Source organism: Pituophis catenifer, unplaced genomic scaffold (genome assembly GCF_029215685.1).
Source record: "Pituophis catenifer annectens isolate HBS135680 unplaced genomic scaffold, rPitCat1.0.hap2 SCAF_4, whole genome shotgun sequence".
Taxonomy (NCBI): domain Eukaryota; kingdom Metazoa; phylum Chordata; class Lepidosauria; order Squamata; family Colubridae; genus Pituophis; species Pituophis catenifer.
Window position 1 is genome coordinate 52927004 of NW_027256884.1, and position 18948 is coordinate 52945951.

Genomic DNA, 18948 nt, shown 5'->3' on the forward strand with positions numbered 1-18948 from the left:
CTCTACACATTTTGACACAAAACTTTTGTCCCAGTACCCATCATTTGTTTGATACTCAATGCACAAACTAGAACTTGTTGGTGCAGCTGTCTTGTGACTCACTACATCAGGGTTGTCAAAATCTATTTCACTGAGGGCTGGATCAGCATTATGGTTGCTCTCAAAGAGCCAGTAGCTGGCTTGCTACTAGGTGGGCATGGTTGGGTGAGCATGGCCGCCTCAACACCATTCACTGGGCGTGGTTGGGTCAGCATGGAACAAGTCACACCAGCTAAGTCAAGGTGGGGACAATTTGTTGCTAAGCTAAGTCAAGGTGGGAACAAGCTCGCCTCCCCAAACTGCTGACAGTGCGTGCATGCACACATACACCGCATTCCAAGTTTGTGGACTTTTATTCACAGAGGAAGGAGAGGCCCTTCTCCTCAAGCCCAGGCATGATTGGCAGTTTGTAAGCTCAGATGTGGATAAGTGTCTCCAAGCTTGGAATGGGGTGTGCGTGTGTGTGCATGCATGTGCACAGCATACAAAGGAGACGTTCTTCTTCCATTCCCAGACATCGTTGGCTTTTCCCTGTCTTGTGCCCCCTCCCAGCAAAGCAGGAAGCAGAGGACAATGCTGCTACGTGTGGAAGCATGGAGGAGAAAGTTTGCAAGAAGCAGTTTCCTGAATCCAACTTCTGCCTTGACAGATCTCTGGAGAGAAAGAGGTGGCAGGAGAGTAGCGCTCCCCAGTCCTCCACAAGGGAGGCTGGCCCTTCTCAAAAGGGAATCCCCGTTTCCAATCGTGTGTGGTAAGGATGCTAGCTTGTTGGGGCAGCCTTCCCTCACGCAGTACCCTGCCACCCTCTCCTCCTCTCCAGAAATCTGTCAATACCATTTCAGAGAGGTGGCTGTCCAGTCTTTTCTTAAAAACCTCCAGTGATGAAGCACCTATGATACTTCTTCGGTTACTCGTACTTACAAAAGAAACCAAAATGCAAGTAAAGGTAAAGGGCCCAGAACTCAGCAATGGGGGGAGGGCGGGGGCTGCTGAATCCCATGGTGGAACCATTTTCACAGCGGCAGGAGTGCTATGGAGAAGGGGGGAGCATGATCTCAGCGGATGACAATATTGGAAGGAGAGGACCTGGAGGCATCTCCCCTATATGGCTTGGAGAGACAGGCAGGTACCCTCAAAGAGAGTGGATCTTGCAAGTAACCTGACCCCGTCCTGTTTCTAGCCTTCCAAATGATAGGGAACTGCTTCCTCTCCATCCGGACCATCACAACCTCTGGGCACTGGGTGATCATCTGAATGACATTGCCTGACTGACCAGGCATGGTAACAGAGGACAGCATGTGGGTGTCTCAGGGATTGGTGTCTTCCTGCTCCGTTTTGATATTTCCCTGATATTATGAAACAAGGAATGTCTCCACCTCAACCCGAACAGGGAGGTTTCGGCCTACCTGGGTCTGGACAGGGCTCGTTTTTTATATTTGCTCACAGGGCAGACAAAACCTCACTTTCTCCAGATGTTGCTGTCTACTGTTAGGGGAGAAAAGGGCTGAGCCTTCTCCAACAACACCCACTCCTACAACCTCCAAATAAGCAGAAGATCAGGCTGGGGGGAGAGCCCCTGGGTATCAGCCCAACAAACAGTTGACAAAGGCAGAGGCAGAAAGAGGTCTTGGGGGGGATAGTGCCCATTGCCTGCCCTTCCACTGACTTCTTGGCAAGCAGCTGCCAGGCAGAAGGACCGCCACCCTTGGTGTGCTGAGTTGGAAAAAGATTGGGGAGTGACTTAGAGCAGTGGTCCCCAACCCCCGGTCCGCGGACCGGTGCCGGGCCGTGGAGTACCTGGCACCGGGCCGCGCAGCGGCCGGGGGACATGAACGCTGCAGCGCAAAGGCTCCTGGGCCGTGCGCAAAAGCTCCTGGGCCGTGCGCAAAAGCTCCTGGGCCATGCGCAAAGGCTCCAGGGAAGAGAGCCCCGCGCAGGTACGCATGTGTGGCCCAAAGCCCCCACCCCTGCGCGCGCTCAGCGGGCCACGGTAAAATTATCAAAGGCTGATTGGTCCGCGGCGATAAAAAGGTTGGGGACCACTGACTTAGAGGATAAGGAAAGCCGGGCGTCCTCTGAGACTATGGGAAGGGGAAGTTGAGAGTTCAAAACTGCATCTGTATCTGCATTAAAAACTCAGCGGATGCAGGCAAAATGTGGATATTTGACACCTCTCCTGAGGAGATTCGCTTCCCTCCTGCCCTTCCCCCTTTCAACTTGGTGCTGCCACTGCTCCTCACTCCCCTGAAATGCTGGCAGCCAAACCCAGAGCCGATGCTGTTTCTTCCCAGTCCGACGCGTTGCAACCTAGGAGAGAAATCTATGAGGCTTCCCGGAGCCCGGCGGGGCCGATCCATTCCTCCCAAGAACAACTTCCCCGCCACCTTCCAGCTCTGTCACTGCTGCCCAGTCCGGCCTGCTTGGCTGGCTGCATCCTGCAAGGTGGCACTGAGCAAAGCCCGTGGCACTCCGCCCGCCCAAGCGCTTCTCTCCCAGCAGATCCTGCCCACCCTTCCTGGCTCCCCTGCCTCGCCCACAGCCTTTTTAGAGACAGAGTCCCAACTTGGCCAGCGAGGGAAGATGTGCAGAACCAGCCACAGCCTTGATCCATGCAGCCCAGCTCGAAGGCTGCTGGCCAATGAGCGGCCGAAGGGCCAATGAACTTCAGCTGCTGCTGGGCACAGACAGCCCCCACATGCCCACCACCTCCTGTGTGCATGCACAGGGGAAGCGCCTGGCCAATTTGGGGTGGGTGGCACCCGGTCCCTCATCATTTCCAGGGCGGCCCTGCGGGCTAGATCTAAATACATCGAGGGCCGGATCTGGCCTGCAGGCTTTGACTTTGATACCCACACACTCCAATATTCCTCATGGGAAACACCTGCTTGGTACTCATAGTTTTTGGTCTCATTGTACCTCCTGGAACTAATTAACAATGAGTACTGAAGTACCACTGTACTAACCTAAATTATCAAAATGATTATGTTCCTTTTAATAATTGGTTAAAATAAAATATAATTAAGAGACATTACCTGTATTTATGTATTGTTTTCTTCATATCCACTTTGACAGTGAGCTTCTCTTTCCTAGCATGAACATCTGAACTACCAGTATCATGCTGGTAGTTGCTGGAAAAATCTATTCTTCCCCTAAAATCCAAATCTTTCTGTATTCGTTCTTTTTCATTTTGATCTAAGGATTTCACACATGAATTGTGGCCTTTCCCTGAATTATATTTCACTGCCACTTCAGTGTGAGGCTGTCCCATTCGGCTTGCCCTGTCACTGCTATAATGATCTGAATATTTACTATTCCAAACTCCTTTACAGTAGCTGTATTTCTCGTTGTCCAACTTGACATATTTCTCTGCTTTTTCATCAGAGGAGTATTTTCCTCCCTCTGGATGTCTATGACGTTTATGAGAATACTCATATGTAACCTTAGCTTCACAATTATTACTGTATTCAATTTCAGCATGCCATTGATCTTCAAGATTTCTTTGTTCTTCCCTTTTCTGATTGGAAGAATAATTTTGCTTCCATTTGGAACTGCTTGCGGATTCTCTATCATACCTCTCCATTTCATTCACTTTTTTAGAGCTGGGCCCATATTCTCTGTAATCACGGTCAGGATACCTGTGTTGATATAAAGTAGTTTATACTTGCAGTAAGGAAGAAAATGAGAATTTATGTATGCAGAATGCTGGTAAACTCAGCTGTTAGGTAGAATGTGTCACCCCGTAATCCCTCAAGCCACCAAAAGAGGGGAAATTATGATCTTGAATATGCTAGTCACCAACAGGATTAATATAAAAGAAATAATATTCCTCTAACACCAGTAGCCCACAATTAAACTATATTTTTATTGTTAGAGAAAACAATTTTCTGGCCAGAAATATGGAACTATTAGGGAAAATAGTTTTCACTTGAGGCTTTACACCACTAAAAAAAATAATTAAAACTGGGCAATTTCTCTACCTCTTCTTGGAAGAACTCCTAGGCGTACATTCATTAGAAAATCTTCGAGATGACTGAACATATTTGTCTTCTTGTATTTGGTGGTGCCTCAAGTCATTTTCATGCCACTTCCTTTCAAACTTACATAAAGTCTTTAATGGCCTATGATATGTCTTCATTTCTTTTGTGTTTCCAACAGCTCGAGTACCTTCATGCATTTCTCTTACATGTACTTTAGATGGATAAAATGACTGATGGTATTCTTTGTGAGACATTTCTAAATATCTAGAACTAAATTGGTTTCTTCTGATACTTTCATTTCTTTCAGGTGAATATGTTCTAAAAGATTTATGATTATCAATGTCTTCTGAAGGGTTTCTTTTCAGAGAAGGGGAATATGACCTGGATTCATGAAGTCGATGATAGTTAGTTTCATGTGGTATATATCTGGGATTGGTTTGCCCATGTTTTGCCTCTTCCATTCTCCAAGTTATAAGTTTCTTTGAGTCTTTTTGGAAAATCTTATATTCAGAGTCATAATCAATGTGATAATGCCTTTGTCTATTGTATTCCTGTGCTCTGAAGACTGGTGATAAAGATCTACATGAAAACACATAAATACCGAATTCAATTCAATTATTGCAATATACATTATGTCAGTAGGTGTGGGAGTCTGACAAAGTAGCATACAATATTGTTCTAAGTTACCTATAGGAACTTATTACATTTCGCATGTTGAAATTTTTAAAATTTGTTCGTTAAATTGAGGGAAAATGAAGCAAAACTGGAACAGGTTCCTCATGTAGATAATTCCCATACAGACTAACTACTTCTGGAAATTATTCTTATGAAGTGCAGCAAATTTTAAGTGCTGCAGCTGGTGTTCCGTCAACAGCTACATTCTAAAATGTAAACAATGTTATGACAGCTATATTCTTAGTAGAGAATATAGCTGTATATATTCTCTTACAGATAAGAGGATCTCTCACTCTAAAATCCTGAATACATTCACTTCTAAATATACTGCTCAAAAAAATAAAGGGAACACAAACAGAAGACATCTGAGATCTGAATGAATGAAATAGCCTTATTAAATACTTTGTTCTTTACATACAGTAGTTTATACACTGCTCAAACAACTAAAGGGAACACAAAACTATTGTATGTAACAAACAAAGTATTTAATAAGGCTATTTCATTCATTCAGATCTTGGATGTCTTCTGCTTGTGTTCCCTTTATTTTTTTGAGCAGTGTATAATTCCAATAATTAAGAATAATATTTCTCAGATAATCATAGAGTGCTGCTGTCTTCTAGTAAATTAAGGATAATCTGTATGAGCAATAGAAAAACATGACCATTTACCTTCGTTTCCATCGTGGTGATCTTGACCGTGATCTAACCATCTTTCCATATACTTGTAAGCTGTCTTCGTTTAACTATTAGAAAAATGTAAACAAGTAAATATGTAGCAGTATGTACTATAACTGTTAATAGTTTAATGTTTACCAGAATATATTTCAAAAAAAGTATTTAATTTATAATTAAGATAACAAGAATGAAAAGCTACAACAGAAAACAACCTCATATTTTATCTAAAATGGAAATGTTGATAATTTGCTGATTTCATGTATTGTATTCATTAGTATTTTTTAAAAAAATCTACACTACCATATTTTTCGGAGTATAAGACGCACCTTCCCTCCCCCCCAAAAAAGAGGGTGAAAGTCTGGGTCATATACACCGAAGGTAGCCCCACCCACTCGCTGGCCCCCACCTTTTGGAGGTTGTTGGCCTCCACCCCTCACATTTTCCAGCGGTTCCAGGCGGCGGGGATCCTCATTTCCACTCGGATTTTGATAACGAACAGCACAGATCTTTTTATCCATTTAAAACAAACCCTATCACTCTATGCACATTTAACTGGAGTGGGTAGCGTGGAGTGGGGAATGATTTTCATGGGGACACAAAAGGGATTTGGCACTGAAGATTCCACTCTTGAGACACCCCGGTCTTCCTACCTATAGCTGTAGACGTTGAAAGCCTGGCTTTCTCACAGCAAGGCCCGATAGTGATGCAGCACTTCAGTCCTTCTGGACGGTGCCATCTCGAAAACACAGTGCCGGGCCTCCCGGCAACCCCTGCACCTTTGCTGCCTTGGTCGGAGCCTGATTCTGCAAGTGGCCTAGGAAGCGCAGAGATTGGGACTCGTTTGGTGAAGCGGGTGCTTCTGCGCGAGAGGCACAAGACAAGGTGGCTCGCTGCCGGCCTGCCCCTTCTCCAGACAACACAGGCAGAGGGTGGTCGGCTTCTGCTCCTGGCCCAGGAGATGGATCTGGCCAGGAGGAAAGAGAAAGTGAGCCTGCGGAGAAGGAGGGCTCTGCGAATTGCATCGGGGAATCGGGGAGGAAAAAGAGCATCGCCTCCATGCATCGCATTTTCCGGCGTTTTCCTCCAATTCCCCGATGCAATTCGCAGAGCCATGCACCCTCATGAAAACACAGCGGCGGTAGTTTTCGGCCAGTTTCAAGCAGCACCCTAACTGCTTGCACCGCCCATCTCCCAGCATATGGAGGCCAAAAACGTGATGCTTGTTTTTGGCAATCCCCGTTGCCTGGAACTGACCGAAAACCGCCACCACGTTTTCATGAGGGCACATGGCTCTGCAAATTGCATCGGGGAGGAAAACGCTGAAAAATGTGATGCATGGAGGCAGTGCTCTTTTTCCTCCGATTGCCCGATGCAATTCGCAGAGTTTTACCTTACACCCCTTGTGCTGCCACCCAAAAACACTTTCCTCCCCGATTCCAAAAACGGGATGTGCGGAGGCAAAAAAAGAATATTGCATTTTCGGGTGGTTCCAGGCGGCGGAGATAGCAGCAACAGTGTTTTCAGGTGGCAGTGCCCGCTTCATCAACCAAGTCCCGACCTCTGCACTTTCCTGGCCTGCTTTTGGAACCAGGGTCTGACCAAGGCAGCACCTTGGTAGTACAGTGGTCTAAAGCACCCTTTTATTAAGACCAGCTGCCTGCAATTACTGCAGGTTTGAATCTCGCCAGGCTCAAGGTTGACTCAGCCTTCCATCCTTTCTAAGGTAGGTAAATTGAGGACCCAGTTTGTGGGGGCAATAAGCTGACTTTGTATAAATATACAAAAGTATGAAGGCTATTGCTTAGCGCATTGTAAGCCGCCCTGAGTCTCCGGAGAAGGGCTGCATATAAATCAAATTTTTTTAAAAAAAGGTATAGGGGGATTGCCAGGAAGCCCGGTGTTTACAAGATGGCAGCGTCCAGGAGGTCTGAAGTGCTGCATCTCTATCGGGCCTTGCTGCGAGAAAGCCAGGCTTTCAACGCCTACAGCTATAGATAGGAAGATGGGTGTCTCGAGAGTGGAGCCTTTGGTTCCAAGTCCCTCTTCTACCCCCATGAAAATCATCCCCCACCTCACCCACTCCAGTTAAATGTGTGGAGTGATAGGGTTTGTTTTAAATGGATAAAAAAATTTCCCAAAGCCTCTAATATTCCCGGTTCGAGCGCCGATTTAGGCGCTATCGACCTTGTAGAGGTTGATAGAGGAAAGGGAAACCTCCGAGGACCTCGGGGAGGACAGCAATCCCCCCGAAGGTTCAGGAAAACTCCCTTAACTCAGACCGGGAAAGAACCAGCCATCCAGGCTGGCCAGAAACGGTGACAGGTGTATAGAGGGAAGCGAAGATCGAACAAGAAGCATCGGTGGAAATAGAAAGCAAGAAAAGGTACTTTTACATCTTCTAATTGTCGAAAGAAAGCGGGAGGAAGGAACCCCTGAGTCAAAGAAAGAAGAGAAGCGGCGACTAGCAAGTGAGTGGAGGGAGGAATCCATATTCAAAGTGACATCGCATAATTTGGTAGCCAGTGAAACCCGAGGAAATCCAGAGGGAAGCAAGTCGACGGAGCGTGAGGGCGATATTTAGAACTTTATAAATAAGAATCCGAAAAAAGTTAAAGTTTCAGGAAGTAAAAAAGACTTGACGGGAGGATTACTAGATCCCCGGATATCCAAAGAAGAAAAGACGGAGAAGCCATATTGATTTACAGCAGAGAACGTAGCAAGCTTGGGACTTATAATACTCTTATGTTTACTGGATAGCTCAGACAAAGCTTCGTTAACAAGACTGAGACAATTGGATTATTGGAGAATAAGATAACTGGATAATTGGCTTAAATTACTTAGAGAAGCAGACTTTGACATTCTTGGTGCACATTTGGTGTTTATTGGATATATATAAAAGGGAAGGAAAAGTACGAACGAACGTGGAATACACTGGATCTATAACACTGTTTTTTCTACTGTTTCCAGTTTGGGAGGACTTGAACTGAGGACTAGGAAATAACTGGACAATACAAGTCGAGTTGGACTATAGTTGGACACTCAATATAAGGAGTAAGAAGAAGGAGAAAGTAACGAGTGTGGGAAGTACTTCCAAAGAAGAATCAAAGACTTGCTATTAAAACTACTCATTAATTATCAATAGTGACCAAGAAGTAATATTTATATATATATATATATATATAGACAGTTTTGGAAATTCATTTTTACATACGATTGCATAGTATAATTTGGTATTGATCAAGTCGATTATTGCCTCGTCAGCCTATTTTTATATACTTATACTTACTTTATATACTTAGAAACAAAGGTTTAGATTATAGCATATTTACTATATTTGCGTAAAGTATACCTATATATGTATGCTAGAGAAATTAGAAACTAATAGCAATTGATATTTATTGGATTATTGAATTAGTTACTGAACTATCTATTGATTATTGAATTATTGTTGCATCAGTCTACCTTCATACATTTAGGAGCAAAGATTTACAATTAAGTATATTTATATGTGTATGTCAGATAAATTAGAAATCAATAGCAATTGATAGTTATTGGAACTAAGATATATATATATGTGTGTGTGTGTGTTCTTGAGACTTACCTTTATATATGATTACATAGAATAAGTTTATTAACACTAAGCGAACTATTAACCTATAAGCCAGTTTTTACACTGAGTCAAAGACTTAGTCTATAGTATATTAAGTATATTTATATAAATTATATATCCTTACCGTATTAGATAAATTAGAATTCAACAGAAATTGATTTTTGATTAATAGGATAAGAGTTATAGCAGGTATTTAAATATTTAATTTTAAGAACAACCGGTTGATGGATTGCTAGATTAGTGTACTTTTCCCCTCAAACCTTCTCCTCTAGTTCCCATCACTGTTGTCTCACAAATATCGTGAAATATTAGAAGAATATTGAATAGTGATAAATAAATCTGGGTGCACAGACAAGAATCAGAATTATAAATATTGATTAGTATATGAAATTCTGGGAAATTATAAAAAAAGAAATACTAATGGCAACTACAGGCACAGCAACAACAACCAAAACAAGTAAGAAAATACCATCGAGCCAAATGATACTTATGGCCTCGCCAGCCCAACAAAAAGTAACTGAAACTACAGAAAAGGAAAAGATGGGCCCCACCCTCAACATACAGAACATTCAATCCGCACTAGCAATGATCCAGGAAGGTATGAATAGAATGCAGGAAACGATGGCACATAACCATGAGGAAACAAGAAAAAACCGCAAAGAACTGAGGTCAGATGTAAGCAAAATAAAGGATAACATCAAAAATATGGATGAGAAGATAGAACAAATCCATCAAAACATAGCGGAAAATGAGCAGAGGATTAATAGGGTGGAAGAAAAAATAGAACACACGACTAACAGAATGGAAAGAATGGAACAAGATCAAGGGGCATTTAACAAGGAAACCGAAGATGCATTAACGTATCTTGAGATGGAGAAGGCATCATTCTATTTACGATTTCAGAAAGTAGAACAAAAGGAGGAAGACCTAGGCGAAACAATGATTGAGATATTGGCGAAGGCAACCCAGATGGACAAGGATGAACTGCGAACTGGAATTGACGAAATATATAGGGTGTATACGAATTACGCAAGAAGGAATAAATTACCGAAAGAAATTCACATAAGATTTACGAAGAAATCGATAAAGGAAGAAATCTACAGAAAAATGAGAGAGGAGACAACTTTGTATAAAGGAAGAGAAATCCTAACCCTCAAACAAATACCAAGGTGAACAAGAGACCAAAGAAGAAATTATAACTTCCTAACTAACCAGCTGAATAAATTCAAAATAAAATTCTACTGGTTATTACCGGAAGGTCTACTCATCTCTTGGGAGGAAAGAAAATACAGAATCGATAATATAGAAAAGGCTCAAGACTTCTTTGAACAACATTTCGCCTGCGAGTAGGAACAGGAGACGAGAGGAGAAATGGAACCCAGGAGACAAGAGATACAGCAGACGGAGAGAGAGGAAAAAGATCAGGAAGACAAAAGAAATGTGGAGAGAGAAAGAACGGAGAGAGAGGGAACGAGGGAAAAGACCCAAAGAGTCACTAGAAACACAACAAAGTTGAAAATAATGAACAGAAAAATCCAATAGAGATGGAAAGAGAACTGAAAATCATATCAATTAATATAAACGGACTCAACTCACCAAGGAAAAGGAAACATATATTCACAAAATTGCAAAAACTGGACTATGACATTGTAACATTACAAGAAGTACATATTAAACGACAGCAACAAAAACTCTTGGAGAACCAAAAATTAGGAAGACTATATACATCTTTAGGAGATAGCAAGAAGAGAGGAGTGGCAACATACGTTAAAAATCACTTGAAAGCCAAACAAGTATACACAGATACGGAAGGACGCATTCTAATAACGGAAATACAAACAGAAACAAAGACAATACTAGTATCCATATACGCTCCTAATGGAAACCAGAGGGAATTCTACAAGAAATTACATGACACAATTAAAGATCTGGAGTATGAGAATGGGCGTTGGTCTTACCTGATATGCCATTTCTAGTTCACTAGGAAACGCCGGTCACATGAGGGATGTGACTTATCCAGTAATCCTAGGACCGAGTCTACCAACTAAAGAAGTCCCGCCTCTTCCTGTATCCAGTTTGAGACTAGGACGTACGGTAGACTGCCGTGTCTGTAAAGATAAAAGAGAAGTAAAAAATCCCCAGGACCCACCCCCGTCCCCCAACCACGAGAGGTGCTGGACCAACCGGGAGGGGGTGACCGGCGTTTCCTAGTGAACTAGAAATGGCGTATCAGGTAAGACCAATGCCCATTCTCAGTCACGGAGGAAACGCCGGTCACATGAGGGATATACCAAAGCCCATGTACCTATTGGGAGGGAGAAGGCCGGCACCGCTCCTGGTCTTGGGAAGATACCCTCTGCAGCACTCGTCGTCCAAAGGAAGCCTCCACCGATGCATAAACATCCAACCGGTAATGCTGGACAAACGGAGACGGAGAAGTCCACGTAGCAGCGCGGCAGACCTCCTCGAGAGAAGCTTGGGTAGACCAGGCAGCTGAAGTAGCTGCGCTCCTGGTAGAGTGGGCAGTAATGCCACGAGGCACCGGTAAAGATTGAGCTTCGTGAGCTAAGGAAATGGAGGCCCTGAGCCAACGACCCAATGTAGTGGAAGAGACCTTCAACCCCATGGACTGGGGTTGGAAAGACACAAAAAGGGCCTCAGAACGACGAAAGGAAGAAGTCCTGGAAACATAAACCTTGAGAGCCCGACGAACATCAAGCTTGTGCCACACCTTTTCCAGGTGATGGTGGGGGGAAGGACAGAAGTTGGGTAGAATGATCTCTTTAGAACGATGGAAGGCTGTATTGATCTTCAGAATGAAGGCTGGATCTAATCATAAAACCACTCGATCAGCATGAATGATGCAGAGATCCTGACGAACTGAGAGAGCGGCCAACTCCGATATCCTCCGAGCTGAGGTAATCGCTACGAGAAAGACCACTTTAAACGACAAAAACTTCAGAGAGACTTCCCGGAGAGGCTCAAAGGGAGGACCAGTAAGAGCCAATAGAACCTTGTTCAGGTCCCAGGTCGGAAACCGATGAACAGCCAGAGGACGTAGATTGGAAGCGCCTCTGAGGAATGAATGGATAAGAGGATGAGTGGACACAGACTCCGAGGTACCGCAGGTGAGGATAGAAGAGATGGCAGAGATTTGTCTCCTGAGAGTATTGGGAGAAAGTCCCGACTTGAAACCATCCTGAAGAAAGCCTAGAACGTCAAGGATGGAAGCAGCAGTAGGAAGAACCTTCTTACGGCGACACCAGGCAGAGAAGGCCATCCAGGTGGCATTGTAAATACGGTTGGTCAACTTGCGACGAGAAGCCTGGATCATAGAGATTATTTCCGAAGGGACCCTGGCTGTGGACAGGAGGAATCGCTCAACCTCCAGGCGGTCAGCCAGAGCCACTGAGGGTCTGGATGAGCTAGGCGGCCTTGCCACAGAGAGATCTTGTCGTCTGGAATCTGCCAATGAGGTGCAACGGAGAGAGCCACCAGATCCACAAACCACGGTTGTCAGTGCCAGAAGGGTGCCAGAAGGACGAGCTCGGCTTGTTCCTGCAACAGCTTCTTCCTGATGACCCTGGAGATGAGGGGAAGAGGTGGGAAAGCATAGAGAAGAAGACCACAAGGCCACGGGCTGATCAAGGCATCCACAGCCTCGGCCCCCTGGACAGGAAACCTCGTGTAAAACCTCGGGAGCTGGTGGCTGGATTCGGACGCAAAGAGGTCCACTGCTGGAAGACCGAAGCGAGTCACAATGTCCTGGAACAGAAGCGGATCGAGGCTCCACTCCGTCTGGTCCACCACTGAGCAACTGAGGGCGTCCGCCTGTACATTTGATGACCTTGAGATGTGAGAGGCGTGTATGGATGCCAAGTGACTCTCCGCCCACCTGAAGAGATGGGAAGCTTCCCTCATGAGGGCCTTGGAGTGGGTCCCTCCTTGCCGGTTGATGTGGGCCTTGGCAGCTACGTTGTCTGTCCTGATCAAGACATCCAGACCCCGAAGGAGAGGAGCGAACTTGCGAAGGGCCCGGAAGATAGCTCTGAGTTCCAAGATGTTGATGTGAAGTCCTCTCTCCTGGACCGACCACTGCCCCTGAGCCAGATGAGACCCCAGGTGAGTTCCCCATCCGAAGAGGCTCGCGTCCGTGGTGATGCTCACTTGCTGAGGATCTCTGAACAGGCACCCCCGAGCAAGAGCCGGAGAGGTCCACTAGGCCAAGGACTGAAGAACTGCTGGGGTCAAGGGAACTCTGGTCACTGACATACTCCTGCGAGACCATTGAAATGGAAGCAAAAACCACTGAAGCTCCCGGCTGTGAAACAAAGATCAGGGTGTGATCCCAAAAGCAGAGACCATCTTCCCCAACAAGCAGGAAAGACCCAGGAGGGAAAAAGAACGCGAAGCTCTAACCTGACCAGCCAATTCAACTATACTGTCCTGACGTTCTTGCGTAAGGGAAACCTGCAACCTGACAGTATCAATAACAGTCCCCAAATGCTGGATGCAAGTGGAAGGAACTAAGTTGCTCTTGGAACAATTAACCAAAAAACCATGGGACTGCAGGGTTTGAAGGGTGACCTGAACATCCCTGTTACCCCGGGCCTCTGAACTAGACAAAATAAGAATATCATCTAAATAAAATAAAACTCTAACAGGAAATGATCTCATATAGCCCGATAAGGAAGCCAAGATCTTCGTAAAAACTCTGGGAGCCGAAGAGAGGCCAAAGAGAAGGGCTATATATTGATAATGCCTCCATAACAAAAATGGAGATATTTCCGATGTTCAGGAAATATGGGCACATGAAGATATGCCTCCGTCAAGTCGATGGAGGACAAAAAAATCACCTGGACAGATAGAAAGGAGAATAGTCTGGAGGGATTCCATCTTGAACCAACGATAGACTATATATCTGTTCAAGGATTTAAGATCCAATATGGCCCTCCAGCCTCCTGAAGCCTTGGGAACTAGAAATAAACGAGAATAAAAGCCCTGGCAGACTTCCTCCCGGGGAACACATTGAACAGCCCTAATCTCCAAAAGATGTTGAATAGCCTCTTCCAGCAGAACCCTCTTGGTTCTGACATGGGAAACCGGGCACCTGACAAACTAGGGGGAACAGAAGAGAACTCAAGGGTTAAACCAAATCTAATTGTACGCCTAATCCAAGAGTCTGAAACTGAAATATCCCATTGGTCAGCAAAGACCTCTAATTATGGAGTCAGGGATAGGTAAGGGAGAACTAACGGGATCTACGGAAGGGGTGGCCCCTACCTCCCCTGAAGGGCCTGCAGGAAGGGAAACGGGACCCCTGCCTTACCTGGAAATCCTGCTGTTGTCCACCCCTGGGCTGAGAGTAACGTTGAGGCCTGGATTGGAAAGAAGAGTAGTCAGAGCGAAAGGAATGGGCTCTAAAGGAACTCTGCTGACGAGGATCAGATCTCCTCGATAAGGAAGGCAGAATCTTGCGATGATCCTTCGTCTCGATGAGAAGTGGATCCAATGCCGAGCCAAAGAGCTTTTCCCCAAAAAGGGAGCCGAGGCGAGCCTCCACTTGTTCCGGGCATCCGCCTGCCACTGTCGAAGCCAAAGAAGCCTTCGTGATGTCACTGAAGCCCCGATAGCCTTCTCTGAAAACCTGGCCGCATTCAGAGTGGCATCAGCAGAAAACTCAACAGCAGCTAGGATTTTGTTGATGTCCTGGTGGGATCGTACATCAGAAGAAGGCAGCCGTTCCTGCAGTTGGCGAAGCCAAAGAATGGAAGCCCTGTTAAAAAAGGAAGTGGCCGAGGAGGTCTGAATGGACCAAGCTGAGGCCTGGTGATCCTTGACCAAGGAGCGCTCAAACTTCTTGTCTTCAGGACGCAGAGATTCTTCTGACGGACTAGTAATAGGAGATGCTGAAGAAAGCGCCACCACAGGTGCATCTACAGAGGGAACTTGAAGGATGTTAGCAAATTCAGAAGCCATATTGTAAAATCTTTTATCTAGACCATTAGGAATAGGGCCAGAGCTAGGAGAAGACCACTGTCTTTGGATCACATCAGAAAACAGCTTGGGAGCTGGAACCACCTCTGCACAAATGGAAGGCTCCTGAAATAATAATGATGAAGAAGGATGCTGAGAAGAAGATGTAGAAGCCTCCTTTTGAGTGGAAGAAGAACTTCCCAGGCCAGTAACATTTTGAGCTTTATATAACAAGGATCTGAATAATTGAGGCTTGAAGAGCCCAATGAAGGAAGGCTGGTCTGGCTCCAGACCCTCATCATCCGAGAGATCTTGATCCAGGGCAATTTCTCCTTCAGATAGGGAACCTTGACTTGCATTTTCCTGGGAATCCCCTCTTTCCTCACAGTCCACAGGATCAGCAACAGCCTGGGCCCTCACAGAGCGACTCTGCTGACTCACATAACTGGAGGCCTCAGATGAGGCCCTTTGCTGCAGGCCTTCAGCAATACGCTGCCTAATTGATAATGAAATAAGCTCTGCCAAAGCAGGAGTTAAACTCAGAGGAGCCTCAGCCCCTTGATTGCTAGATGGAGCTGGAACCTCAGGGGGTTCTTGCCTTGGGGGGGCCTGAATAGACACAATTGGAGATAGAGGCCTAGCAGCAGGAAATACAGAAGAAGCATCAGCAGCCACATTCTCACCCTGAGTAGACTGATCTGGAGAAAAATCATGTTCAATTTGGATTTGAGAAGGGGAAACAGCCACATTGGAAGTGGGGAGGGCAGAGGATTTAGATGGCCCCACAGCAGGAGATGAAACTCTAGAGGCCTCCGATGAAAGGCCTTTTCCATGGTCTTATGCCTCCTGGTCTTTTCCCTTGATGATGCAGCAGGATTGGCACTCTTGGAATGAGTGGACCTAGTAGAAACTCTGGCTGCCTTGGAAGGGACAGGATCCCCTGAAGATCCTTCCTTAGGATCAGAAGTATGGCCCCTTTTCCCTTTATTCTGGGGTTTATTGCTCCTAGCATCCGCCATTTTGGAGCAGGAAAAATACTTTCACAGTTCAGAAAATTAAGGCCAAAAGAGGGAAATAACCCCTAAATATACACCCACAGGGAATAATTGGTGATTCAGGTAACTCACTGCACCAGGAGAGAAGCTGGAATGGTGCCAGAAGTCAGGATGGCCAAACAGGAGCCTGGAAATAGCCGCTAGCCAAATGGCTTAAAGGCGCGGCAAAATTAGGTGCGGAAAAGCCTTGCGCCAAAAACTTGCAGCAACAAAGGTTCCAACAGATGCAGGAGGCAAGGAAACCTCCCAAATGGCCCCAAAAGGACAGAAAATTGCTGCTGATAAGCGCGGCGGTGCTTCCGCATGTGCGCGCTGCCGCGGGGCTGCTCACAGCCACCAGAACACTCCTAGCGCTCCCCAGCTGATTTCAATTAAGTCTTGCTGCTTCGATGAAAAACACCAGCAAAACTAAGTAGAACTGAGCAAAATTAGCAGAAATAGCAGAAAATAGCCAAAAAGCTCTCCCCACGTGGAGTTAATAGGGTGAGCTAAACAGACACGACTGTCCTCTACCAGACCGAGTCGAAAAACTGGATACAGGAAGAGGCAGGACTTCTTTAGTTGGTAGACTCGGTCCTAGGATTCCTGGATAAGTCACATCCCTCATGTGACCGGTGTTTCCTCCGTGACTGAGAATTGATTTGAGTTGAGGTTGGCATGCCTTTCTGTGGGATGGCACAGATAAGAAACACAGGTATTTCCAGAGGCACTTAATCAGAGGTTCATTATACAAAACATGGAAAAACATCAGAAAGCAACATTATAGTAAAATCCCGAGATGGCTGTCCCCTATGGAAGCATTAATCTACCCAAATACTATAGAAATAGGAAAGATGAGGAAATATCAAGAATTGTTGAGCAGGGAAGGGAACCTATACACAAGACAAGAACTGTAAATGCAAGGTATAGTTATTGATTGGTGGCCATATCTCCAAATAGAGTCAAGATTCACAGCAGACTGGATACAATATGGATTCCAAACCGAACTGAATGAATTAGATAAAATACTAAAAGGCACGGACGAAAAAATGATATCTAAAATTACAGTTATCTACTGAGGTATAAATTAGAGGAGGAAATGATGAAAGAAAATATGATAAGCTAGGCAAGAAATATAGGTCATAACATAGAACTGGACAAATGGGATAAGCTATGGATAGAAAATCATAAGATGACAATGTTGATCCCATACAAAGAAAACCTATATAAGATATTCTACAGATGGCACCTCCCACCGGCACGTTTGGCTAAAATGTTTCCAAATACATCACCAATGTGTTGGAAATGTAAGTCGCAAAAGGTGTCATATTACCATCTCTGGTGGTCTTGTAGAAAGGCACAACACTACTGGCAAGAAATTAAGAGAATGATTGAAGAAATAACCACAAAAAGTTGAAATGAAACCAGATTTTTTTCTATTTGGAATGACTACATCACAATATACTAAGGAGATAAAATACCTTATTATTCACATTTTGACAGCAGCATGCATACTGTACGCCCAAAATTGGAAATCCGAACTACTACCAACAGAAGCAAAAATAATTGCAAAAATAACCGAATGTGCAGAAATGGATAGACTCACTAAAGAGCTTCAAGAGAAGGAAGATACCGATTATTATATAGTTTGGCAAAGATGGTACTCATGGTTGGAGGAAAAGATAGGGCCAGTAAAATAAAATGTTAGGAAAACTTAAATGGGAGTACAGAAAGTGGCACATGAGGGAAACAGTAGGATGGTAGTTACGAATAGTTAGTACAAATTGCAGAAAACTATGCTTAGAAATGCACAATTATGTTAAGACACAAATAAGCAGAAATGCAAACTTTTAAATAAAGAAACAACAGGTAAATGAGTAAACAACCACCGATATGATAGCTTCTTAGGATAGTTTCTTCTTTTTTCTTCATGTGTGTATTGTATTGATGTATATGTATGTGTTTTTATATGTATTTACGTTGTATGTTTGTTGTTTAAAATAAAAAATTTATAAAAAAAGAAAAGAAAATCATGCCCCACCCCACCCACTCCAGTTAAATGCGTGGAGTGATAGGGTTTGTTTTAAATGGATAAAAAAATTTGTGCTACTTGTTATCAAAATCCGAGTGGAAGTGAGGACATGCTGATCCTGACGCTGGTAGGCAGAGGCAGAATTCTTTTTTTCCTCCCCAAAAATTAAAGTGTGTCTTATAGTCTGAGAAATATGGTAAGTTATTTTCTGAAGAAAAAACATGCTCACAACGAAAATGGGACAGAAGTCTAAATTATAACACTCCCATTAAAGTGAAGTAACCAGGGATTAGCAGAAGATTAACGCTTGGCGCCTTGCTGGCATTCTGTCATCAATGGGAAAGGGGGGGAAACAAATAGGCAATTTGCTGTATACTTTTATGGTGGAAAATTGGGAGGGGGGAGTTGACAGTTGAGGATGATCAGAGCCGTTTGGAATCTGGTTCATGCTGGAGCACTGGCATCTTCAAGGCCATTTGCTTTGCATGTGAAATTTCACCAAATACCTCAGAGTTTCCATAACATTATGGCGGTGCTGGATTGGCTACTCTCATACAGACCCCAGGGAAAGGGCCTGAGGAAACCAGGAATTTTAGCTCTGTATTGGCATGCAAGAATTTTAGATTCCACTTGACTCTCTTGCAATTACCATCTCTTAGTAATTTCAAATGGAGTCGAGAGTTTTACTTCCCTAAAAGATCAGACTGGGGTGGGTCTGACAATATCCTGCAGTCTATCCATAATGGCAGACCACTGTACAACAATTAGATGTTAAGATTCACACACACACAGCTGACATAAACAAATCTGGATACAGAGAGTTTTATTCTTTAAAATATAAATGCAAAATAATTTAATAGTCATGCCATAATTAAGATATATTCAGTATGTACTGTTATTTTCTGAATTATCACACCCTTTGTTTAATTGT

At 44.4% G+C, this 18948-nt stretch overlaps 1 protein-coding gene across 8 annotated transcripts in view; it reads right to left on the reverse strand.

Moving 5' to 3' along the window:
* The window catches only part of BCLAF3 (BCLAF1 and THRAP3 family member 3), a 58521-nt gene that overhangs the window by 30491 nt on the left and 9082 nt on the right, over positions 1 to 18948 (reverse strand). For all 8 annotated transcript variants that reach the window (XR_011600406.1, XR_011600407.1, XM_070943931.1 and 5 more), the window contains exons 2-4: positions 5360 to 5433; positions 4017 to 4595; positions 3072 to 3674 (exon numbers count right to left, since the gene is read on the reverse strand). Coding sequence is in view for 6 of the 8 variants with exons in the window: in XM_070943931.1 (XP_070800032.1) it covers positions 3072 to 3674; positions 4017 to 4595; positions 5360 to 5400 (1223 nt within the window). In the remaining 2 variants the exon portion in view is untranslated. The remainder of the gene's footprint in view (positions 1 to 3071; positions 3675 to 4016; positions 4596 to 5359; positions 5434 to 18948) is intronic.